The sequence below is a fragment of the Rhinatrema bivittatum genome, chromosome 12 (genome assembly GCF_901001135.1).
Source record: "Rhinatrema bivittatum chromosome 12, aRhiBiv1.1, whole genome shotgun sequence".
NCBI lineage: Eukaryota > Metazoa > Chordata > Amphibia > Gymnophiona > Rhinatrematidae > Rhinatrema > Rhinatrema bivittatum.
Genome location: NC_042626.1, coordinates 13,469,670 through 13,495,731, shown reverse-complemented (window position 1 = coordinate 13,495,731; position 26,062 = coordinate 13,469,670). Strand labels below are relative to the sequence as shown.

At 47.1% G+C, this 26,062-nt stretch overlaps 1 protein-coding gene across 1 annotated transcript; it reads right to left on the bottom strand.

The window, feature by feature from the left end:
* Nucleotides 1-1,592: 1,592 nt before the first annotated feature.
* Nucleotides 1,593-25,482, bottom strand: TULP1 (TUB like protein 1). The gene is made up of 12 exons (XM_029573577.1): nt 25,398-25,482; nt 24,938-25,078; nt 21,890-21,979; nt 20,227-20,337; nt 18,600-18,728; nt 17,725-17,822; nt 15,580-15,750; nt 13,904-14,016; nt 12,501-12,609; nt 12,101-12,199; nt 9,507-9,678; nt 1,593-4,727 (listed from the first exon to the last, which is right to left on the bottom strand). Exons 1-12 carry the CDS (start codon nt 25,480-25,482, stop codon nt 4,594-4,596), a joined length of 1,452 nt encoding a protein of 483 aa, XP_029429437.1. The 3' UTR covers nt 1,593-4,593.
* Nucleotides 25,483-26,062: the final 580 nt, after the last annotated feature.

Sequence of the window (26,062 nt, the reverse complement as noted above, 5' to 3'; positions counted from 1 at the left end):
GTTTACATATAACAGGGGGTGCAAAAACTGTTCTTTTAACAAGTGCAACGGAAGCAAAAGTTACAATAAAACAAGGTTGTAGAACTGGGAGAGGAAGGAAATAAGGATAGTAGCGTAAAAATTTACAGAGGTAACTTATTTACATTGTGCAGTGATGTCTCTTTATGGATATTAACATTGTGCAGTGATTTATACCCATTGTGCATAGATTTATACCCAAAAGCTTACCTGCCAGGAACAAGCATCCACCGTTTCCCTTCACGCCACCACTGTCTGTTCAGGCCACGCCATCTCTGGCTTGGACCTGCTCATTGTGTTTAAGATTGTCAAGAAATGTAAATTAATCCAATATAAAGCTGTCACCTTATTTTTTTTTTTTATTGACGTTTATTTCCACAAATTATTTGGAAACAGATTTTAATTACAGAAGATATATCTGCCTGCAATAAACAAAGGGTGTATATTTTACTATCCATGGCCTGAAAACTCACCCTTGATACCTGGAAGGATACCTGGAAGTGCCTACTTGCCGTAATATGGTATGTTTGACCTACAACATGAAGCTATAGACTTGGGACATTTCAGGAAATCTGTAATCATCCTCATCAAGAGACATCACCGTGAGGCAGGCATGAGGATTCATGTGGGTCACATCCCAGTGCCTACCGCACCTCAGACTCACTCTGGACCAGGCCAAGGAGCATTCTTTCCAATGACGATCCTACCATGCCGGTGCGCGGCGGTCTATAGCGCAGTGTGCGGAAATGCTGAGGAGCACCTGGGACTCAGCGGCACAGCGCATTCCTACCTCTTCGCTCCTACAAGCCTGTAATTTTGGGCTGTAAGGGGGGGCCTGCTAATTATTTCTAGTATTGTAGCTAGGGTTGCCCCCTGACCCAGGTCAGCCCGAGAAGCTGATCCACTTCTGGTTTTGGAACTCCAAGGCCACAGAAGAAGTTCTTTAGGAGCAGGATGAGCACCATATCGCTTATGTCCAGAAGGGAAATCAGAACTGCCTCTCCCTGGATGCTGTAAGGTAAAACCAGGGATTGGCTCAGCATGTCCCCGTTCCCATCCCCCCCCCCCCCCCCCCCGACATGCAATTATGTTTATTTAAAAGATTCATTACTCACCTTATGCCAGCCACGGTACAAGATGAGGTGCATCAAAACAATCGTAAAAACTAGGATGCAACGGTGAGCATGAGAACGGAAGATCTACCATAGTGGGTCACACCAAAGTCCATTGCCTGCTATCTTGTTTCCAATGGCGGCCAGTCCAAGTCACAAGCTATATGGCCACCCTTTCTAGGGAAGGCATGGGGGGTAGAACCAGAACTGGATCGGACTGGGAGGGGTAGCCCTGGCACAGGTGTCAGCTCTAGCTGCAGTACATGTTCTTCTGTCTGCCCTTACTCCTCCTGTCCTCGGTGCCCTCCTCCGCCTCTGCTTTGCACTCCCTCACACTTCGTCTTCAGAGAGGAGGACCTGGGAAGCAGAATAACTCCCGTCCCCATCTCTCTGAGGACTCAGTGGATCTGGGCCCCCCCCCCCCCCCCCACCGGGCCCCTAAGATGGCTTTCACACTTCGAAATATTTAACAAAAAGCGCTGATGCTAAACTGCGGAAACCTGATCACACAGTCAGAACCAAAGTTTCCACTAAATTGTTTTTTTTCCAGATGTACAGTATGTTCAAATAAGTCAGGAGACTGGTGTGCGCAGACAGCACAGCACGGTGAATGGTGGCAGTAAGCGGGCCGCAGACACTGGCCCGTGCTCTGTTAAAAACATTTCAGAATAAAGGCTGCTGCATGACTGAAAAAAAAAAAGACTCATTTGTCTTGGCCTTAGAATCTCTGGTTTCTAGATCTGATGGAGACAGAGCCAATACTTACACCTGAAACTTCGAAAGACGAGAGGGGGCTGTTTTGCTGCAGGTGGATCAGTGCAGCGGTTCTCAACCCAATCAGATTTTCAGGATATCCACAATGAATATGCATGAGATAGATTTGCATGCCCTGCCGCTGTTGTATGCAAATCTTTCTCATGCATATTCATTGTGGATATCCTGAAAAGCAGACTGGCTAGGTGTGACTCGAGGCTGGGTTAAGACTCTCTCCGACCGCTGGCCCCGGATCCCAAAGGCTCAAGTCTTTTACTGGTTAACCCCATATATACCTATCCAAGTTATATCGACCTGTTCTTTGTAAGACATTTACCTGTAAATGTGATTGTTCTGTTATAATGTAAACCGAGTTGATCAGTAACTCTGTTATTGGAAAGTCAGTATATAAAAATGCTAAATAAATAAATAAATAAGTCGTGGGGAACGGGGCTGGTACAGGTGAAGCTCCAGTTCCAGTCCCAGTGAGGGCGCGTCCGCCAGCTGTCAACATGGACCTAAGTAGGTTCACCTACTGGGTTGCGTCAACCGGTCCCTGGTTTTACCTTACAGCATCCAGGGAGAGGCAGTTCTGTTCTCCTTAGGGAAACGGGAGCCTGCAGGGGGGGTAAATCCAACGCTGGCCCAGCCTGTCCCTTCTGGACATGGGCACAGTCCTCTGTGCTCCTGCATAGGGAAGCCCCCTGGTGCCACCTCCACAACTGCAGCCCCCCTGCGTCTGCCCAGTGGAAGGACCAGCTCTGGGTTTAAATTGCTGGAGGACCTGCCTGTTTTGATTTTTCTGGTATTATTGGAACCACTGGTGTTCGTGTGGAATCTGCTCACTATCTAGGATTTGGGTTTGAAGGTGCCTCTTGATTGAGTTCTACGGTGTGCAAAGCCGATTGTCCAGGAGGGAATTAGGTAAACCTCAGAGGGGGCGTTGAAAGTTCCCTGTCCTTGAGCCCAGTCCACCACACCAGCTGCTCCACCTCATTTCAAAGAAGCCCAGTAAAGAGGGATGGGTATGGAAGCCACCACCAGGGGAGCGTCACACACTTTTATTACGGTTTTCCTGAAAACTCCAACTGGCTGTGCGTTCACCAGAACAGGTTTGGAAAGCCCCGAGGTAAGGTTTTATTAATTATACAAAAGTCTTTCTCCCATGCACAGGAGGAGGCAGCCATCTGCTAGGGATCAAAAGATCTAATGGGTAGCAGGAGAAGGGGGATTGGATTACTCTCTTGCTCCATATTCTGATGCGGTGCTTGGAGTTTGCTAACCGTGGACAGATGGGGCACATCTGTAAAGCACGACAGAATGCGTATCACGGCCACGCAGACTGTCCGTGGGTGTAAGCAGTAAACTATTGCACATTAGGAAGTTCAGCCTGTGCAGCAAAGTATCGTAAAAGCCAACTGGATCCTTATTTGGCTTAGCGACTGCCACCGTGTCGTGCGTGATAAGCCTCATCCAGTTTCAGCTGCTTAAGGAGGGGGGTCGTCTTTCTCGGCGGCACACAAAATACCCAGGAATAATCCACGCCTGAAGTCCACCAGTGTTTCGTTTATTGACCACCGGAAGTCACTCCACTTCTCTCACATTCAAATCTTACACTACAGAATACAAATCTGTGCCTAATAATCCCAAAAGAGATTTCAGAACAGATCACCACAGATCTATTTTTCTCCTACAGCAGGAAGGGCACGGCCCAGCGGAGTGGGGCGAGGAATGGGTTAGGAACCAGGAGCCCTGCCACCGCCACTCGCAAAGCCACTTCATCTCCCCTCCCTTCAGGTACGCCAGTGTCCCTCTCCTCGCCCTGTCTACGTGCGGCACGACACTGAGCCCATCACAGGCGCTCTCTCACAGTACAGTGACAACGGGGAGCGCTGTGTCAGAGAGCGGAGGCAGCGCAGGTCATCCGGTCCAGGAGAGAGAGAAGTTAATTCAACCTTAAGTCTAAATGACGTCATGCTCCAACCCGGGGGGAGGGGGGGGGGAAGGAGTTACCACTTTTGTGATGAGGGGGTTTGGAGATTTGGGATGAACTGTGAAGGGGGGCGGGGGTTAATTTGATGCCAAAATATGGTGATGTCATTTATGGACGGCTGCCTAAGCACTGATACAAAGATGTGCCCAGGTAACACGCGAACCACAAATCCAGATGCGATGCATGGCATACAGCACATCTCACCCAATCTGGATACTCATTACTTTGTAATCATAACACTTTGGAAACCTGCGTGCGCTTTCATGAATGCCTGTTTAGTTCTTATTCCAGAGGTCTGTATTAAGGGGAAAAGAATCTTCAATTCATAAACATACATGCAGCCTCCTCTAGGGTAGACATCAGGAAAAAAAAATGCATTTTCTACCTTACTCCATGGGTGCTTGTGAACTGGGGAGCCTAACGTTATTTTTGTCCAGCTCCGGGTAGATAGGCTGGGACATAGGAAGTTAAAGAAATTGTCCTTGTGGTCACAGAGAGTTAGGAACAGAGCCAGGATTAATAGCCAGGAGTGTTGACTTTGAGTTCTGTGCTGCTACCGTCGAACTCCTCCGCCTGCATTTCCAGCTCCCAGCACAAGCAAAAGGACCCCCACCAAACCAGAGTGTCCTGGTCTAGGATGCTCCTGCGAGGGTGAAGCTCTCTGACTATGCACCAAGCAGTGAAGTGGGCAACTGCACTGCAGATTCCTTCGGAGTGCTATTCGCAGGCTAGCTTCCCATCAAAGCTGGACAGAGCGATGGCAAACGCCTGCACAGTACACATTGGATAGCTGTAGTCCATGGTGAAGGCATCGTCTGCCACCCGCCCAAACTGCATTATAATGTAGTCAGCTGGAAGAGAAAAGAACTGGATGTCACCAAGGCAGACCTGTAGGCCACAGGTAAACATGTCTGCTCTTAGCCTAAATCTATAAGCCCCAGTCTTCGTCAAGCTGGGTGGCAACTAGTGGAACTCTCTGAACTTCAATTTACAGTTGCAATAAAAAAAAAAAATGTTCCAGGTAGCCCCTACTGCACGTAATATATTTCTGACTGCCCTTTGAGAGTGCTCCTCCACCTGCAGAAGCTCATGGCTGGTACAGAGGGAGGTAATATATGGCTGTGATGGTGCTGCCTTTCTCAGCCTACATTCACCATTTGCAAGAACATTTGGTAAAGCTTTCAAGAGTATTAAGCTTTCTGGATGAGGAACCCAACTGTCAGAACATGGAGACATAAGCCTTCATCTAAATCCATTTCATTTGTTTTCTAGGGGGTTGTTATTGAGGAAATAAAAGAAACAAAGATCCAGCCTTAAACCCCACGGCTCTCCTGCCTGTCTCCCTGATCTTCTGTACTGCTGCGACACTGAAGGAACATTTAGCTGAAAACTCTAATTTTACAAGCTGATCTTTCATCAGTTTTCTGGCAGCTACCCCAGCTGATTGTCCCCTCTCCAGGTCATGCTTTTCTCGCCATACTTTATAAAAGACCTCTCTCTAGAACTGAAGGAAGCCTCCTGACAATCCTTCCGAACAGGAGCCAGGTGAACAGGAATAAGGGAAACTCCTGGAGATTCTTGAAAGTGCAGGTTTCTCGCTCACTGGGCTGTGATCTTATCTGTCACAGCAGGTCACATGTGTAACTAGCAGTGCTCTGGGAAATGTTCTGCTCATGGGCTTGGCAGGCTGTGAAGAGGAGGCCTGGGGGCGCTCACAGAACTGTCAGACACAAAAGTGATGTGAGCGAGGAAGGTGGGGCTGAAACTTGCCAGGAGAGGTCCAGGTGACGTTCAACCACCTGCCTTAGCAGCTCCAAGAGCAGGTAGGCCCCCGCCTTCTCAAACCCCCCCCCCCCCTCATTTAATCTTCTTCCCTCGGCTTCTCACCTGGAACTGAGCCAGACCATCATGCACTGAGCATTAACACAATAGAAATGTATTGCTATGTGCTTTTTGTTTTACGTTTGCAAAGAAAGGGAACCCTCCGAGAGGCACTGAACGGCCGGCTTTTACCACCTCACCTTTCTGTTGTGCTTTCAAGGACTTCGGGAAGCACATGAAAAGGCTGAAATGTTCCATTTACTGGGGATAAGCCCTGCACATCCCAGGTGTCCGCTATGCCATCCCCATCCTGCTCAGGTCCGGGTGAGTGCCCCTTCCCTGCTGCTCAGATTAGTCAGACAGCCCTCGGGTAGGTGATGTTAAGAGCCTGACTTTAATGCTGGAGTCCAGAGCTACGAAGATAACGCTGCCTATCAGCAAGTAAAAGAAATTGTGTCTAAGCTTACTTAGGGCCCGATGTACTAATCATAGACAGAAATTGGGGGGAAACCCTTTAACACATTTGGCCATTGTATACCGGGCAGACTCATTCAGAGTTGAATCGGCCGGTGTGTGTCCATGGCTCTGGGTCCTGGCGGGGTCTTTTCCGATGAGAGCTCTGCATTCCTAGATTTTGTATTAAATGTCCTGCATGGAATCCAAGAGGAACAGAATTGGGCATTTTTCCTTCTCTTTGAGGAGGTGGGAAAAGAGTTGCTTCGTGGGCGATCAGCAGGCTCGCTGCAATAGGGTGCACATCTCCCAGCAAACAAGCAAGGCTGATGCTGCTTTGCCCTGACTGCTCTGGAAAGGCTTTCTGCAGCACACAAACGCACGTGCACACATGGAGACGCACACATGGACGCACGCACGCGCTCACGCACGCACACGCACTGCATGCCTGGGAGGCCGTGCGTTTTACTGACGCTGAGATTCGCCGGCACGTGGGGCCAGGAGGATTCTTCCAGCGGGGTTTGGTACAATTTGTTTCCCCGTGGACAAGCAGGAAAGTCAGGCAGGCTTGTGCGTGGCGCCATCCGAAGGAAGGAAGGAAGTTGCACTTTTACGCTCTGCAGGGCGCTATAAACGCCCGGTGGGCAAGTGACGCCCCCTCAAGTCTTTTTTTCTTCTTCCACGGATCAGGTAGGACGGGCCCTACAGTGCTCTCTGATCGTTTGGTCATGAGCGTCTCTTTTCACTTTAATCTGTCTGGTTTTCTCTTCCAACTCCCTCTGCACTGTCGGCAGGCTGCTGCCCTCTAGAGAGAAAAGTCTTTCCTTCAGATTTGACTGATTCCTATTTCCCCAGCACGACTGACAAAACCAGCCACGGGTTTTAAGTGCTGCACTGACAGTGACATGATAAAGGCGTTTGACAAAGTTCCTCATGAGAGGCTTCTAGGAAAAGTAAAAAGTCATGGGATAGGTGGTGATGTCCTCTCGTGGATTACAAACTGGTTAAAAGATAGGAAACAGAGAGTAGGATTAAATGGACAATTTTCTCAGTGGCAGGGAGTGGGCAGTGGAGTGCCTCAGGGATCTGTATTGGGACCCTTATTTTTCAATATATTTATAAATGATCTGGAAAGAAATACGACGAGTGAGATAATCAAAATTTGCAGATGATACAAAATTGTTCAGAGTAGTTAAATCACAAGCAGATTGTGATAAATTGCAGGAAGACCTTGAAAGACTGGAAAATTGGGCATCCAAATGGCAGATGAAATTTAATTTAACCCATGCTATAATTACACAATGTTGGGTTCCATATTAGGTGCTACAACCCAAGAAAGAGATCTAGGTATCATAGTGGATAACACATTGAAATCGTCAGTTCAGTGTGCTGCGGCAGTCAAAAAAGCAAACAGAATGTTGGGAATTATTAGAAAAGGAATGATGAATAAAATGGAAAATGTCATAATGCCTCTGTATCGCTCCATGGTGAGACCGCACCTTGAATACTGTGTACAATTCTGGTCGCCGCATCTCAAAAAAGATATAATTGCGATGGAGAAGGAACAGAGAAGGGCTACCAAAATGATAAGGGGAATGGAACAACTCCCCTATGAGGAAACACTAAAGAGGTTAGGACTTTTCAGTTTGGAGAAGAGACGGCTGAGGGGGGATATGATAGAGATGTTTAAAATCATGAGAGGTCTAGAACGGGTAGATGTGAATCGGTTATTTACTCTTTCGGATAATAAAAAGACTAGGGGGCATTCCATGAAGTCAGCATGTGGCACATTTAAAACTAATCGGAGAAAGTTCTTTTTTACTCAACGCACAATTAAACTCTGGAATTTGTTGCCAGAGGATGTGTGTGGTTAGTGCAGTTAGTATAGCTGTGTTTAAAAAAGTATTGGATAAGTTCTTGAAAGAGAAGTCCATTACCTGCTATTAATTAAGTTCACTTAGAAAATAGCCACTGCTATTACTAGCAATGGTTACATGGAATAGACTTAGTTTTTGGGTACTTGCCAGGTTCTTATGGCCTGGATTGGCCACTGTTGGAAACAGGATGCTGGGCTTGATGGACCCTTGGTCTGACCCAGTATGGCATGTTCTTATGTTCTTACCCATGTTTTCTAGGTGTAGATCAGGATGTAAAAAAACCCCCCAAAAAAGTCCATATTCTGAGATGTCTGAGAAGACCAGGCTGTCCTGAAGCAGCTTTGTCAAAGTCAGCAGCCCCTCCACCACTCAGCTCCGAGGAAAGGCCGCATCAACTTGCCCGTGGAGCTGGAACTGAGGCAGGAAGAGCCACGCTCCTTAAGCGCCCCTGCGCAAGGCACAGGCTAACAAGGGAGCCAGGGCTTTCGTCATGGAGCAGCAGGCGCAGACCTCAAAGCCTCTGCAGTCCAGCAGTGCTAGCCAGCCCTTTGGTGCCGAGGAAGGAGAACCTCCTTTGGATGCCCGGTGATTCATCCTAGGCTGCGTCTGCACCTGGGGAGGGCTCTCCTGGGATGTGGGCCTGCCCCATCCATATCAAGTCACTAATACAACTGACGTGTCCTGGAGTCTACGGAGAACACCACTAAGCAAGTTAATTTTACCCTCAAAAGAATAATGTTTTCAGTCTTGGAAATCACCGCTTATGCCTGGATTTTTTTTTACTACTTTTCAACGTTGACCTTATTGCAAATTGCCTCATCCTTATCAGACTGAGGTCACTTTCGACAGGGTGGTTGCCAGGCCCACGTTCCATTTCCTCTTCTCCCCCAAGTCTGCACCCAGTTGGTGAATTTTCGCTGGCGGGGGTGGTGGTGCAGGTGCTTGACGATGCTGGAGGGCCGGGCGGCGCAGCTGATCCTGATGGAAAGGAGCCGTCCCCACCGTTAATCAGCTCTCTCACTTCTGGTGGGTTTCACGGCAGCTAGTGTGAAGGCTTTACTTTTTGGGGGGCGTCAGTCCACGCTAATCCTGGACACTCACTATTGAGGGGGATTTGTAGTGTGTTCTCGGTAAAACTACTGTTTTAGCGTGCACATTAACAGGACAATTTTCTGTTGCATACTTTTTCCCCTGAAAACCAACCCCGTGTAGTTTTGAAAATACAAAACTATGCACGTTGCTGCCTCCCCCAACCAAGCCCCACCTCTGAGCCCATGTACGTTTACCTGTTTGCCCTCCCTATATCCATATTTAATAAATATACCGCACACCACACATTGCTTATGTAGACTATACGCCGCACATACTATGCTGAGTTTAGCTATATTCTCCCTGTAGTGCGATGTTCCTACACCATAGAGCACTTGCGCACACACACACACACATACGTCAGCATGTAAGGAGTGCGTCCCGACTTACGATCACTACTGTGCACTATCTGGAAGTTCTTGACAGAAGCGTGAGTCACTCTGCCTTGAAAGTTCAGGACATACGACTGCGTTTCATCGTTCCACACGGGCGTCTTGTTGTGCAGCTCGATCGCGTTGTCCATCTTCTTGTTCTGCCATCGTGCCAGCAGCCCGTCGTTGTCCTGGTGAGGCAAACAATGCACGGGCTCAGACCCAAGGAGGAAGTCCAGCGATGGGGAAAGGAGGATAGGCAGGATACACGCGTGCCAGTGCGATGGGCAGAGTGGGTGTGCACCTGTTACTATTTCTTCACTTGGCTAACAGTGGGTCACAAATTCGAGACGTCATCGTGACCCTCAAAAAAAAATGGGATTCTTTGAAGGCCATAAAAGCTTTAATTGAACCAACTAAAGAGTTATCCAAAAGTGATGCTGTACATTAGGGATGGGTATGCAGATTTTTAAACAAGGTTTTTGAGGGAGGGGTTCTATTTTCATTTTCCATTTTAGTACCCTAGTTCTGAAGAGTGCACACTGAAATGGAAAACCAAGCAAGAACTCATTTTGTTCACAATTTTTTTTTTTTTTTTTTGTTTAATTCAGAAAGGACATGAAACAGCCTGTTTCGTTCTGTTTTTCAAAACGAATGCACACCCCTACTTCACATGAGCTTTTGGGAATCCATAGATCGCTCCTTCAGATGGGATGAAGGAGAGACCTACTTGGTCCTGAAATCTCATGTGTACCGTCACCAAGAGAATTCTAATATTGGAGCTAATAATTAAACTCTGATTGTGGATTTGAGACTCCCCTTGTTGCATGCATGACTTTGAACTGAACGCGCGAGACTCTCTTCCATAATAGAGAAAAAAGCCCAAGGATAATGTAATTATTGGTAATTCACCTACCCTAAAATTAAATGCAACACACTTGAGGCACAAAAGCTCTTTGGATTACAGGAAGAAAGAACGCTGAAAATCTCTGGAAACCTTTTCATCTTACAGGGGTGCACATTAAAGGCTTGTGGCCAGATTTACGTTTCAGGCAAAAGGTGAAAAAAGGTACAGAATCCCACAAGAGCCAATTTATGCTTAGACTTTTGAAACTGCGCATCTTTTCTGTAAGTGCAACTTCTGGATGGCAGAAAAAATATCCCACAGGCGCCATTCGTAAACTGAGCATCTCAAGGCACAAGTTACACAGAGATTTTCCTTGTACTGTGCAGAAGCAGGGAATGAAATCCTTCAAAACTGTGCAACTTTTGCAGGGTTTGTTTTTTTTTTGTACCTTTTTTTTGTCCAAACTTTTAAGGAGCCACTCGGTGTTGCATCTCTGATATATTTTCCTACATTCGGCCAAGAGTGATGATGCTGGGGGGGGGGGGGGGGGGAGGATTATATTAAGTGAGAGCTCCACATGAAGGTGTGGTTAAGGGATACTTTTGGAGACCTGAAATCTCAACATTTATTAATACTGCTGAGCGAGAATTGATCAGAAACTTCTTACTAGGCACATAGAGACCAATATAAAAAAAATGGGCAACTACATTTGGGGCCCTAGCTTAGGTGCCTAAATTTCATCTGAATTTATCCTCCCAGGGGTCACTAATCAAATGGTTTGCTGGCTACATTCGGGATTTAGCCAGGCAAATCACAGGCTCTTGACGTTCCTGTGCGCCGACTGCCTCCAATTTATCTGGATAAGTTATCTGGCTAACTCTAATATTCAGAATTAGCCGATAACGATTTTCAAAGGATTTAGGCCTTTAACCTTTGAAGTTAGGCTTCTAAATTGGTCTCTTCGAAGATTTGCTAGGGCCGAATGGATACATTTAGGGTCCTAAAAGGTGGCTATAGAGGTGGAGTTTAGGCCACAGAAACAAAGTTAGGAGTCTGGCACTGATTTTCAGCAGTGGGCACTCAACTTAGGGTCCTAAGTCAAGGAAAATGAATTGCAGGCCTACATTTGGGCTCCTAAGTTTAGGTTAAAGGTTTAGCTGAAAACTTAAGGCATCTAAGTTTGGCAGAAAATAGGCTCCTAAAACTGAGGCCTGCTGCTCTCTCTCCTAACTTTAAGATCCTAGCTCTGGAAATCAGCTCTGAGTTTCGAGCTTTGTTCCCACACCTTGACCCTTTCCACTCATTAGTAACCTAAACTTAGGAGCTTAAATAGTCAACATTTTCACTCTGCCAGATCTAGGCCCTGAGATCTTTTGAATATTGGCCTCGTGAAGTTTACTGAAAAAGTCGGAGATCAGGGCTGGATTTTGGCAAAGGCCGTAGAGGCTCGTGCCCTGGGTGCCTAATCCTGAAAGCACCCAAAATTTGGGACATGGTACTCTCTGACCTCCAGCGGGATCCCTTAGCAGTCCTCTTAAATCCAGCCCTGTCAGGGACGTTGCTCTTGTTTCAGCACATCCCGTAACCATGCTTGCTAGAAACTGGGAGAGGGATGGACGGGTCTGCTTCTCATCCATTTGCCTGCTGCCGCCGTCGGAGACGCTGGTCCAGAAGAGTCGTTTGTGTCCCCCACTTTGGCAGCTCCTATGGCACTCATTGGCGAGAGGTGTAGAGCAGAAAGGAGGCGCTGTGCGAGCCTGACTTACATTGCGGGGGCGGATGGGTACCCTCTCGTTGTCCGAGCTCATCCCTGGAATGATCACGGTCATTTTACGCGGTCCCTTAAAACCCAAAACGTTTGTCTCCTGAAACAAAACAGAAAGGAAGGTAAATCAGTCACAAACTCCAGGGTGCCAGCCAGATTCCTGCAGCCTAGGGAGGGACAGCATGACTGCCACTGGGGCCCGCTGTCCCTCCGTTAGCTTCACCAACTGCAGACTCTTTGGAGCTTGTCTCCTGCGGGCGGTGGACCGCCAGGGATCTTCTGTTCCCTTGGAGGCTCCCGAGTAACAAATCCCGCGGCAGGCCTGAACTTCTAGCTCGTGGGCACCGAATCTGGTGCAAGACCTGCAGGGGAGGGAAGCGACTCGTGTCTGCTTTACGTACGTATGTGACGGCAGCCAGCTCCTGCCGGATGTTGGAGCAGTCAGCGTTGGCTTTGTCGGGATTTGCACCGTTATCAAAAACCGTGAACTTTGTTCCCATTAAGTTTGATCTAATACAAAAGAGACAAAAAAAAGGGAGACGCTAAGTACAAAGTCAGGGCTGGAGACCAGTGACAGATATTGGGGTGGATCCATGACGTGATAGCCTCCATCTCTCTTTCATCCATTTCATTGCAGACTCTGACTGCATGACTACGGAGAGCTTAGTCTGAGCTGCTTCTGTGTTGTGGATACCTTGTCTGATCTTTAGCTTTTAAAACAACCATGAACTAAAGACATTATGGATGCTGAAACACAGAATTAGATTTCTTTATTTTATTTCATGTCTTAAGGAATGAGTGAACAAGAGAAACTTGAGAGCGTGTTGTGCTTTATAGATTTAACTTAAATTGAGAATTTGAGAATTGTCTTCAGAGGTTGAGTTTTCCAATTCATAGATCCTAAGCATGCTATAAATTGTTTTAGTGTGCGAATCGGTACAAATTTGCTGTGTATGATAAAATGTTTCTTAACGTGCAAAGCAATACATTTTACCAACTGCTCGCTAAAGAAAACCCCAATATGAGGGTAGGTTGGCTCTTGGTAGAGTGGGTTGGTAGAGTCTATGTAGGCGGGTGGGAAAGGCAGTTCAAAGATTATTGTGATGCATTGATGTTTGTTGGGTAAGGGGGAGAGGATTATTATTTTGTTCTATTGGGTGTTTTGTTGTAAGTTGCTCCAAGATCTTTGATTTGTAGCAGGTAATCAAATAGAAATAGTAAATAAATAATAGCATGATGACGATATTTGCCTGGATGCTAACGCAAAAAGCATAGTGATCATGTGCTGTATCTTGAAATGCCCTGTTCTGATTGGCCCAAATGAAAGGGGTGGGGTAAGCTGGATCCAGAAGCCACACCTTCCTGAGGCCTGCAAAGAATTTCAGGTTTGGGTGAGAATCGGGTTTGATTGGATTTGGGTTCAGTAGAAGAAGGGGTGGCAAGATTAGAGGTCCATGGGTCAGGAACTTTGCCGCCCCAAACTGTGCCCCCTAGTTTGCCTATTGAGAAATCCAGCCCTGTGAAGAAGCTTAGTCTTGAATTTTTATTCAGCTATTTTCAGAGGCTGTGGCCTTTTTTTGTGTGCAGAGTGCGTAATTGGAGGGCCATCAGCAGGAGAGTTGGCTTACAGTCCCGTATTTATCTAGAGATAATGAGCAAATAGTAGGAACCACACTTGGCTGAAGGGACCGGGAGGTTTGGGTTGAGCCGAGGGAGACCTGCAGAGACCAAGTTGATTCTGTCCTCCTTCCTTCCCTTTCATTAAGATCTGTTTGGTCTATCCAGCTCCAAAATCCAGCCGTACCTCAGTTTGCCAATGAAGTTTTCCCCTCCTCTGGAGAGGTCGGTGGCATCAATGGAGATTAGATAATTGGAGGTCTTACTCTTCTTCCGTTTTCTTCCAGCCAGTAGGAAGACCTTCAGGAAAAAAGTGGGTTATAAGTATCTGGAGATGGCACTAAGGGGGCTCTAGTTACTGTCCCTAAAAACGGCTCAACTTCCTTACGATTGAGAGGACATTGCACTAGAATTTAATTCAGTTCATTGTATTTATTTATTTTTTTAATACGATCTAGAGCAGGGAAAGCTCTTTCAGAGAGTATCCCAAGCACAGACGGTACAGTCGCTTTTATAGGGATACAAGGGGTCTTCCAACCAGACACATCTCCACGGTATTCTACAGACAAAGCCACTAAACGTGGCACGTGGTTCCACGCACAAAGGATTCCAAAGCAATTATCTGACATTTCTCAAAATATAATCCCCAATGGGGTTATACCAACTCATTGCAGGAAAGTGGGATTTAGCTTATACCGATGGGGAGGGCAATATTCTGAAGTTTGTATGCATGCTTGCCCACGTAAAATGTGGTTTGAATGAATATTGCCCCTCGTACTGCAAGAGAAAGTGTGCACATTGTTTCACTTGTCATCGCACACTCCCAGAAAACGAGGGAATTCCAGCGATTGCTCAAGGGTGACACTTACTGGTTGGATCAGTATATTTTGAGACAATAAATCTACTATCAACCTTATTTCCCTGGCATTTAGGAGATTTTCCCACTCTGTGCCCATGGGAAAAATCTTTATTGGAGAGGCCAATGTACTGCAGTGCTCTGGATTTTGCAAACAGTATTGCATGCAACATAAACCTTTTAAATTGCAAAAAGAAGTAGTAATGTGCATAGTGTTTGTTTGTTTTTTGTGGATACAGCGCTTTTATCATGTGCAATTTATCGTTTGTCAGTTTCAGCATGCAAATTCAAGCTAATGAGCTACTGCATCGCAAAATTCTGCAAGTATCTCCATAGCTGGGCATGCATAGAGAAACCGTGTGTGATAAATGGTTTGTGGACACGGTTTTACTAAAACGTGAACTACGCTTCAGGAAGGAGCAGTTGAGTTGCTGCAGACAAGTCCGTAGAAAAGTTAGCCGTGCAATCTTTCTTCCAGGCTCATTCACATAGGCCAAACCTTCATTTGTTAAACACCAATTAGTGCACACAGTTATTATGTGAAATCTCTTGCACCACAGTACATTGGCTGCTTGGTGAGATGAGGGAATAAAAAGATCATTTTTCAATGAAATGAAATAAAAAAAATTCAGTAAATTTTATGGGTTTCTAATTTTTCTTAAACTAGATTGCAGAACAAAACCAACCAAGGACTTTCTTAAATCTGTGTTTAAATTTGGATAGAACTACAGGTCTAGACAGATGCCTGTTGTGACAAAACGTGCTCCTAACAATTCTCATTAATAAGCCCCACACCAAGCTCCAGAGGCAGGCTTCTGCAAACAAGAATCGCTGGAAAGGTCTCTCATCCGACAAGAACTGGTCTTTCCTATATGATACATCTCGCCAACAGCATACAGAGAGCATTTTGAGAAGTGGGCTCTTTGTAAGCCTCCAGGTCAGGGGGCAGTGTCCACTAAAGACCCCTTATCTTCATGTGAGTTCCTCAAGGCTGAAGGACCACTGACCTTCTTGTCATTGTCCAGGTGAACATAGTAAGTAGGGTAGAGTCCTCGGTCCATGCCCTTTTTGTCTCGAGTGACCCGGCACTTAATGGTCACTCCCTGAGCTGCTGGCCGCAGGACAAACTCTTCCAGGTTCTCTACCTCAATAACAGGTGAGGGAGCCCTTTCGTCTTTCTGTGGGTACGAGACGAGAGAAGAAGTACGATTATACTGCACTAACCGTTCCAGCACTGTCTTCAGGCGCAACTCTTAAACATGCAACCATTCGATTTACTGGATCGCCTGTCTGCTAGCTCTCTTTCAGAGGGCGAGCTAATGCAATGTATAATGCAACAGGATTCTAGCTCTTACAGAAGGGTGGCAGTGTAATTTCTTTAGTATTTTTAATTTTAAAATAAAATTATGATGTAGAACCATTGTGGCTGGGTACCTCACTTTTTTCGAGGGGACGTATGTGTGTGGAACTTGCGCCTGCATATTCCGTGTGGCTGAAATCCCAACAGAAAACAACGCGCACAGATTTGAAAAGACGGTTCCTGAGTGTCCTCCTTCTTCCCTGAGATCAGCACATCCCCAGGAAGGCCCCCATGCAGTCCAGCGGAAAGCACGCTAGTCCTGGCAAAGGAGAGTCGTCTGGAGATCTGCTTGAACTGCTTGTAAGGCGGTTCCCGGCCAGTACCAAAACATAAGGAGCTAACACATGAAGGAGCTCGCTCGTCTCTGCTCTCCTACGTTACCCCTGCTTCCCATTCCTGCTCCTCCCAGTAGTTTCCGCTTTCACCTTACACATGAAGGAGCTCGCTCGTCTCTGCTCTCCTACGTTACCCCTGCTTCCCAGTCCTGCTCCTCCCAGACAGAGAGCCTCCCAGTAGTTTCTGCTTTCACCTTACACATGAAGGAGCTCGCTCGTCTCTGCTCTTCTACGTTACCCCTGCTTCCCATTCCTGCTCCTCCCAGACAGAGAGCCTCCCAGTAGTTTCTGCTTTCACCTTACACATGAAGGAACTCGCTCGTCTCTGCTCTCCAACGTTACCCCTGCTTCCCAGTCCTGCTCCTCCCAGTAGTTTCTGCTTTCACCTTACACATGAAGGAGCTCGCTCGTCTCTGCTCCCCTACGTTACCCCTGCTTCCCAGTCCTGCTCCTCCCAGTAGTTTCTGCTTTCACCTTACACATGAAGGAGCTCGCTCCTCTCTGCTCTCCTACGTTACCCCTGCTTCCCATTCCGGCTCCTCCCAGTAGTTTCTGCTTTCACCTTACACATGAAGGAGCTCGCTCGTCTCTGCTCCCCTACGTTACCCCTGCTTCCCAGTCCTGCTCCTCCCTGTAGTTTCTGCTTTCACCTTACACATGAAGGAGCTCGCTCGTCTCTGCTCTCCTACGTTACCCCTGCTTCCCAGTCCTGCTCCTCCCAGCAGTTTCTGCTTTCACCTTACACATGAAGGAGCTCGCTCGTCTCTACTCCTCTACGTTACCCCTGCTTCCCAGTCCTGCTCCTCCCAGTAGTTTCTGCTTTCACCTTACACATGAAGGAGCTCGCTCGTCTCTGCTCCCCTACGTTACCCCTGCTTCCCAGTCCTGCTCCTCCCAGTAGTTTCTGCTTTCACCTTACACATGAAGGAGCTCGCTCCTCTCTGCTCTCCTACGTTACCCCTGCTTCCCATTCCGGCTCCTCCCAGTAGTTTCTGCTTTCACCTTACACATGAAGGAGCTCGCTCGTCTCTGCTCCCCTACGTTACCCCTGCTTCCCAGTCCTGCTCCTCCCAGTAGTTTCCGCTTTCACCTTACACATGAAGGAGCTCGCTCGTCTCTGCTCTCCTACGTTACCCCTGCTTCCCATTCCTGCTCCTCCCAGTAGTTTCCGCTTTCACCTTACACATGAAGGAGCTCGCTCGTCTCTACTCCTCTACGTTACCCCTGCTTCCCAGTCCTGCTCCTCCCAGTAGTTTCTGCTTTCACCTTACACATGAAGGAGCTCGCTCGTCTCTGCTCTCCTACGTTACCCCTGCTTCCCAGTCCTGCTCCTCCCAGACAGAGAGCCTCCCAGTAGTTTCCGCTTTCACCTTACACATGAAGGAGCTCGCTCGTCTCTGCTCCCCTACGTTACCCCTGCTTCCCAGTCCTGCTCCTCCAGACGTTTCTGCTTTCACCTTCTTGCATTTCTTTCCTTTCCCCTTTTTGCTGGAACTTTTCTTGGCAGCCTCTGAAATCCCTTCTTCGTTTTCCTCCTTGTTGGGTTTGGCTGGACCTGTACGTGGAGAAAGGGGAGATACGGTTCTGGATGTGAGCTGGGGGTACCCTGGCTGAGTACGGCAGGGTGAGGTGAGCCAAAGAAAATACAAATAATGAAAAATGTAATCTAAACTTGGTCAGGGGGGTAATGACAAATAAGTAACCGGTCAAACAATAGTTAGCGTTAATAAACATAGTTTTGCAATCTAAGGGGGTCATTTTTCAGATCACATTAGGATCTTCTTGCAGGCGTTAGGGCCCTCTCGACCCAGCTGGACCCGCTCTCTTCCACGATACGGGGGCTGAAGTGCCTGTTCTTTTGCTGGTATCAGCCCTGCTCATCTACATTACAGCTCTCAGTGTTTTGCAGTTACCTCGGGGGCCTTTCATCTAATCCTCCGCCCCAGACTGCTGACCACCGAGTCTCCCTTCCTCGCTCACTGCACCCAGCCCTAACCAGCTCAGGCGGCAGCCATCTCGTGAGAAAAGCCCTTCTCCGGGTCAACCCAGAGAGGCTGATCCAGGCCTGGTTTTGCCCCGTTGCATGAAGGGAGATGTAGTTTCTGGTTCTCAGAGGGTAATCAGAACTAAAACTTCCTGCATTCAGTGGGGGGCAAACCCAGGACCGGCTCAACCTTTTCGGGTTGGCCAGGGTGAGGTGGCAAACCAAGGAGTGCGCTTCTCACCGGGCGGCTTCAAAGATCTTCTTGGCAAGGAGTCTCCTCTGGCTTTGCTCAGTGGCAGAAGGCTCCCGGGACCCGGTCCTGTCTGAGGGGGAAAGGTATCTGCTTACTTTTCTTCTTGCTTTTCTTCTCCTTGCTGCCGCCGCTGCTTCCTGTTTGGAACATGGAAGCCACATTCTTCTTTCTGGCAGATTTTAAGGACTTTGGGCTGGAATCTGAGCCCCTCTCCTCTCTCTCACCTGCAGCGGGGAAGAGGCGTGCGAGGAAATCAGTAAAATAAGGAGGGACTGCGGAGGCTGAGCCCACGTTTTCTGTTCCTGAGGTGGCCTCCCCCTTTGCCTTTAATTCAAATCCACTCAAAATCCACCTGCAAAATGCTCCCAGCCCTAAGGGCACCCATTCCAGTACGGGACGATATTCACACGTCGTCATGTATGTGGGTAAATCCTGGTCAGTTTGAAGGCGGCCCCTCCCCCCACCTATGTGAGGAAAATTACGCACAGTGTGACTTGCTGACCTGCGGGCGGTATTAAAACTGACCTCTAAATTAAGGGATGGTCTCTCTGGCCGGGCTTTCCCTGCCTCATTACTGACAGAATCTGTAAGGCCGTGGATTCGTTGAATTTCTACACCAGTTTAGAGATTTGTGCAGATTCATAAAACGTCTGAGCACTATGGCGTCTTATTGCAGCATCGTCTCTAGTGCAGGAAGAACGGGGGGGGGGGGGGGGGTATCCGCCACAGGCTCCCTGCTCTGGTGGGGTGGCTGGGGGGCACTGTACTTTGAGCCGCTGGGTGCAATCCTCTTCCCTCCCCTGCATCTCTCTCCTCCTCCTCTGAACTGTACTGGGCTGGAGGGTCCCATGAGACGACGGGGGGGGGGGGGGGGGGGGGCCCAGCTCGATTCAGACTGAAGTCAGCAGATGCAGCCAGGAAGCGCTGCTCTTGCCCTGCCAGTGGAAGGGAGGGGACGAGAAGGTCGGCCGTGTACAGGCTGATTTACCCCGGCTCCACACCCTCCAGGGTCAGCTCCACCTTTATGGTGTCCTCTGAGCCTCGTTCCGCAGATAGAAAGCCACCCAGCTTACAAAGGGGCGTCGAGCGGCCACCTGTCCCGATCAGCTTCAGAGGCTGTGCAATATACATAGGATGGATCACTCCAGCGTTTGCTCATTGTGGACTTGTCTGGAGGTGCTGATTGCGACTTTAGACCACAGAACCTACTGTGGACTTGTCTGGAGACTGAGTTCCCTATACTGGACTAAAACTCTCATTTTGGGCTTATTTGCAGATGACATACCAAGCTTAAGTGACCAAGCGGAAGAAAAGACTTTAACTAAAATGCAATGTGCACTTCAGCGAAAGCTCAGAAAGGTACATAACATAAGAAATTGCCATACTGGGTCAGACCAAGGGTCCATCAAGCCCAGCATCCTGTTTCCAACAGTGGCCAATCCAGGCCATAAGAACCTGGCAAGTACCCAAACATTAGATAAATCACAAGCTACTATTGCTTATTAATTACTGTAATAGTTTATGGACTTCTGCTCTAGGAACTTATCCAAACCTTTTTAAACCCAGTTACACTAACCACATCCTCTGGCAATGAATTCCAGAGCTTAACTATGCGCAGAGTGAAAAAGAATTTTCTTTTGATTTGTTTTAAATGAGCTACTTGCTAAAGTCATGGAGTGCCCCCTAGAGGATACGGCTTGCATAGGACACTAATGGCTTAACCTCGCTTTTTGCTTTTTCTTTCCTTCTTCTCCTCATTAACTTGAAACAGTGAGGCCGAGTCCTTCTTTGTTTTGGTGCTTTTGGTCTTTGCCTCCAAGTCATCTTTCTCCCCTGTTAGGAAAGTGAAGAGAGAAAGAGAGAGAAACATGAACAGAGAACGGGGGTGGAAGATGCTGAAGGAAAGAGAACAGCTCAGCACTTGAACGTGGAAAGAAAGCTGGAGGGGATGGGATGGAAAGCTGAAGAGAGCAGTGGTGCTTGATTTATGTTACTGTTTTTTGTTTAATTGTGCACTAAATGGTTATGGGACAGATAATCCAGCTGCGATTAAAAAACAAACAGAGGAACTGAAATTTCCCCCTTTGTGGTTGTTTTTTTTTACATATGACGGGGAACCTCTGAAATTTTCTCTTTAGAAAGAACATTTCACAATAAACATTGATCCAGAATTTCGGATTAACTTCTCAACCACCCCATCCCCATCCCACTATGGGACACATTATCAAACAAAACCAAAAGCGAGTCCTCTAGCATCCCACGATTTTTCCAATAGTTGTTTTTATAAGAACCTTTGGATGAGATTGGTTTGCTTCAGCAGTTTTCCAATCATTCTTTGTGCTAATAACATTGCTAGGTTGCATCGTTTCTGAAAGGTTATTTCTGCCTAACCAGGTTTTTAAAAGGTAGACCCAGTAATGCTAAAGCTGCAGTTAGGGGCCTTTCACGATCTCTGACCAGTGAAATAAAACGCATTGCCTTTTTCCAAAACCCGTTAAATTGGTGGGTGCCACAACGTACGTGCATGACTACCTTCCATCTGACATCCACGCCAACACCTGTTTGACAGAACACCACCACACCTCTCTCTCCTGGATGGGGTAAGAGAGGCCCTAAGCATAATCTGAAAGGTTTAAGATGTTATGCATTGTTTTCAAGCGCGTTTGCAGGGGCCGTCCTCATTATTTTTCAGACGTATTGACCCTATGTCATCCTTCTCAATCTCCTTGCTCTTCTCAGTGGACTCTCCTGCTGCCTGCAGTGATGAGTCTGGAAACTACCTGCCAGTCAGCTTTTAGTTACAGTACATGGCACCACTGCTGTGGAATCGTGCACCTTTTCATTTGCGAGTCAAACATGATTATTTGTAGTTTAGGGAAGCACTGAAGACTTGTTTGTTTTTTGGTTTTTGTTTGGTTTTTTATGAAGGCTAGTGATGTTAATTTCCGAATCCCAGCCCTTAGGACCATCTGTCCCTGTTCAGATGCTTTTACTTTTCTGGTATTTTTATTGTATTCTGTATATTGTAAATTGGAATAGTTTTGATGTTTTAGTATTTATTGTTTTAGTTTTACTTTAAATTGCATTTATGTATTTGTAATATTTATTGTATTTGATATTTATTTCTACACCGCATTGATGGATTTTTTAAAATGATTTGTGGTTAATCAAGAAATAAAGTAAAGTAACATGAAAAGGAGAGTAATCTGGAATCAATGTCCTGACAAAGGAGTCAATGTTCAAACGGTTTATCTCCTGGCTGAGTTCGAGCCTTATTCAGACAAACTGGGGGCTTTTCAAATTCCCGTGCTCTGACTGCTGGATAAAACTTATCCAAATAACTTGGAGGTGTTCTGGGGCGGCGTTACTGTACAATATGCAGTACCTTTCTTCTTCTTCTCAGCAGCATTTTCCTTGGTAGGCTTCTTGTTTGCTTTCTTGGGGAGGTCTTCTCTCGAGTCCTCCGAGGAGTCTCCTGCTGAGATAGGAAAGAAAGGGCTTGGAGGATGTCCAAGGCACATAAGAAATGCACCAACTATTAATGCCTTAATATTCTTCCACTAAATCACGACCTGCACATTCTCCTCTTATACCCAAAAAGGAAAAAAGTCAAGACGTGGAGAACGGAACTTGAGTAGTCACAAAAGCTCCGCAGAAGGCTGCTGTGGCTTAGTGTACAGATGTTTCACAGCTGGAGCCCTGCATTCATCTCTCAAAGTAGGTGCTGGTCGCCACTGCTTCCTGAGTGGTTGACCTTGCATCCCAAGATTGCTGCTCACAGTGCACCTCACACTCCAGCATTATGAGCAATCTTCCTTGGCTACCACAGCCAGTATTGCAGAGAAGTGGAGCAAGCAAGAACGCATGCAACTCCACTGAGGACTAAAGGATGCAGATCCGAGGGAGCCAAAAACAGGGATCTCTGTACATACATTGCTTAAAAAAGGCAGGAGGAGTGGGAAGGAACATTGCCCAAACAGCCAAATGCAGAGTCAGGAGAAGGCAACGGTAGTGTGTTCCTCTGATAACATATGTTGGTCAAGGATTTGAGAGACAGATATTTTAAAGCATTGTGTATATTTACTAGGGGGAGTCAAGAAATAAAGTGAATTTACACAGTTTTGATGCTATACTTAAATCACCGTATTCTCCTTAGTATTTGTACAGTAAAGTATATCATATTTTCTCAAATTTCAGTGCTTTAATGCTTTTGACAGGAACACAGTCTATGTTTGAATTCCCTCTGGATGACAGATTTAGTAAAAAAAACAAACAAACCCCAAAAAAACAGTTTAATCTCTTTTGGATTCTTTTAGATCAAGAGGGACATCTGGTGGGCAGATTGGGAACTGCAGTCCATTGGGAGTTTCCTTCCTTGGGGCCAGGACTTCTCAGCCAAGAAGATCCCTGGGCACACATCCCATACACAGTATAATCTGGAGATGCTAGAACCCAATAGTTTTCAGCCAAGAAGATCCCTGGGCACACATCCCATACACAGTGTAATCTGGAGATGCTAGAACCCAATAGTTTTCAGCCAAGAAGATCCCTGGGCACACATCCCATACTCAGTGTAATCTGGAGATGCTAGAACCCAATAGTTTTCAGCCAAGAAGATCCCTGGGCACACATCCCATACTCAGTGTAATCTGGAGATGCTAGAACCCAATAGTTTTCAGCCAAGAAGATCCCTGGGCACACATCCCATACACAGTGTAATCTGGAGATGCTAGAGCCCAATAGTTTTCAGCCAAGAAGATCCCTGGGCACACATCCCATACACAGTGTAATCTGGAGATGCTAGAACCCAATAGTTTTCAGCCAAGAAGATCCCTGGGCACACATCCCATACTCAGTGTAATCTGGAGATGCTAGAGCCCAATAGTTTTCAGCCAAGAAGATCCCTGGGCACACATCCCATACACAGTATAATCTCGGGATGCTAGAGCCCAATAGTTTTCAGCCAAGAAGATCCCTGGGCACACATCCCATACTCAGTGTAATCTGGAGATGCTAGAGCCCAATAGTTTTCAGCCAAGAAGATCCCTGGGCACACATCCCATACACAGTATAATCTGGAGATGTTAGAACCCAATAGTTTTCAGCCAAGAAGATCCCTGGGCACACATCCCATACTCAGTGTAATCTGGAGATGCTAGAACCCAATAGTTTTCAGCCAAGAAGATCCCTGGGCACACATCCCATACACAGTGTAATCTGGAGATGCTAGAACCCAATAGTTTTCAGCCAAGAAGATCCCTGGGCACACATCCCATACACAGTGTAATCTGGAGATGCTAGAACCCAATAGTTTTCAGCCAAGAAGATCCCTGGGCACACATCCCATACACAGTATAATCTGGAGATGCTAGAACCCAATAGTTTTCAGCCAAGAAGATCCCTGGGCACACATCCCATACACAGTGTAATCTGGAGATGCTAGAGCCCAATAGTTTTCAGCCAAGAAGATCCCTGGGCACACATCCCATACACAGTGTAATCTGGAGATGCTAGAGCCCAATAGTTTTCAGCCAAGAAGATCCCTGGGCACACATCCCATACACAGAATAATCGGGGGATGCTAGAACCCAATAGTTTTCAGCCAAGAAGATCCCTGGGCACACATCCCATACTCAGTGTAATCTGGAGATGCTAGAACCCAATAGTTTTCAGCCAAGAAGATCCCTGGGCACACATCCCATACACAGTGTAATCTGGAGATGCTAGAACCCAATAGTTTTCAGCCAAGAAGATCCCTGGGCACACATCCCATACACAGTGTAATCTGGAGATGCTAGAACCCAATAGTTTTCAGCCAAGAAGATCCCTGGCACACATCCCATACACAGTATAATCTGGAGATGTTAGAACCCAATAGTTTTCAGCCAAGAAGATCCCTGGCACACATCCCATACACAGTATAATCTCGGGATGCTAGAACCCAATAGTTTTCAGCCAAGAAGATTCCTGGCACACATCCCATACACAGTATAATCTGGAGATGTTAGAACCCAATAGTTTTCAGCCAAGAAGATCCCTGGCACACATCCCATACACAGTATAATCTGGAGATGCTAGAGCCCAATAGTTTTCAGCCAAGAAGATCCCTGGGCACACATCCCATACACAGAATAATCGGGGGATGCTAGAACCCAATAGATTTCAGCCACGAAGATCCCTGGCACACATCCCATACACAGTGTAATCTGGAGATGCTAGAACCCAATAGTTTTCTTAAGACTCACAGGTAGGAGCTGAGGGAAATCTTCACTTAAGCATGCAAACAGAAAGTATAAAGACAGCAGTCTGCAAATTATTCTAAACAAGCAATATCACATTTAGTGCCTGATGTAGTAAAACATGGGAATAACTAAAAAAAACCCCCAAAATAGTCTACTCTGGATGGGTGGAAGGAGCCAGGTCAGCGTCTTACCTTGTCTGTTTTTGGAGCTTTTGGCCACACTGAAGTGAGATAAGCTCTTCCCCTTTCTGAGGGGCTCCTTGATGAATTTGGAGTAAGGACTCTCGGTCTCTTCTGATTTCTCAACTTTCTTCTTTTTCCCTCTCTTCCCATCTGTATTGAAAATGACCCCATTAGAAAGGAAAAGGGAAGGCCCGAGACCCCACTGATTAACTCACTCACGGGACTTCAGGGGATGCGGCACGGGGTCCTTGGGGGTCCCCAACCTACTGCCCTACAAGCAATGCAAGGCGCCCAGATTTCTGCAGCTCGTGGCAGGACCCCTTGGGTAAGGGATGACCTCGCTGTAAGAGTCCAGCCCTCCTCCTGGCAGAGACCGGAAGACCATGAGATCAAAGGCCGCCTCAAGCTCTGGCTTCCACCGCCGCAGGACCCGGTGGGACGCTGCAGGACTCGGACCTTTATGCCGTACATTGTGCATGCAGGACAGGAGAAACCTGATGATAATCTGCTGCTTCTGTGGCACCTTCACTGTGCACGCGAGAGTCCAAACTCATCTCGCGGCAGCGTTCCCACCTCAACCTAAGTGTTTCAGTTCAGAGACGTTAAGAGGTGGTTTTCAGAGGGCTCACGTTTTTCCTGCAGACTCCGCATCCGTTCTCAAAGAGAACGTACAGGGCTGGTCCTTTCCCTGCGGAACTTGTCCCGGGCACAAGGTACTTGCAGACTCTTGCATCTGCTTTTTTTTTTTCTGTTTTTTTGGAAAACATCCTGCATAGATTTGGCAAGGCCGTGTACATCATTATTTCCCCCCCCCCCCCAGGTATGCCTTCAAATAACGCCCCTCGTGCAACACCGCCTGTATTTCCATCCAGGGTGGTGGAGGGCAGTGTTCAGACGACTGATTTAGGAAGAGAAAATGCATTTTACCCAAGTAAATGGCTTTGGAAATATTTGCCCCCAGGTCTTAGTGAATAGAACTGAAGCTGGATCTCCGGGTCTCTGGTGCATGCAGCTCATTCCTGCCTCCCAGGCCGATGCGCTGGTTTTCAGTGCACATTTTTAACGCCAGTAAGCTAATGATATGCTAATGTATCAGGAGTTAGAAAATGCACAAAAACTGTGCATTCGGCTCAG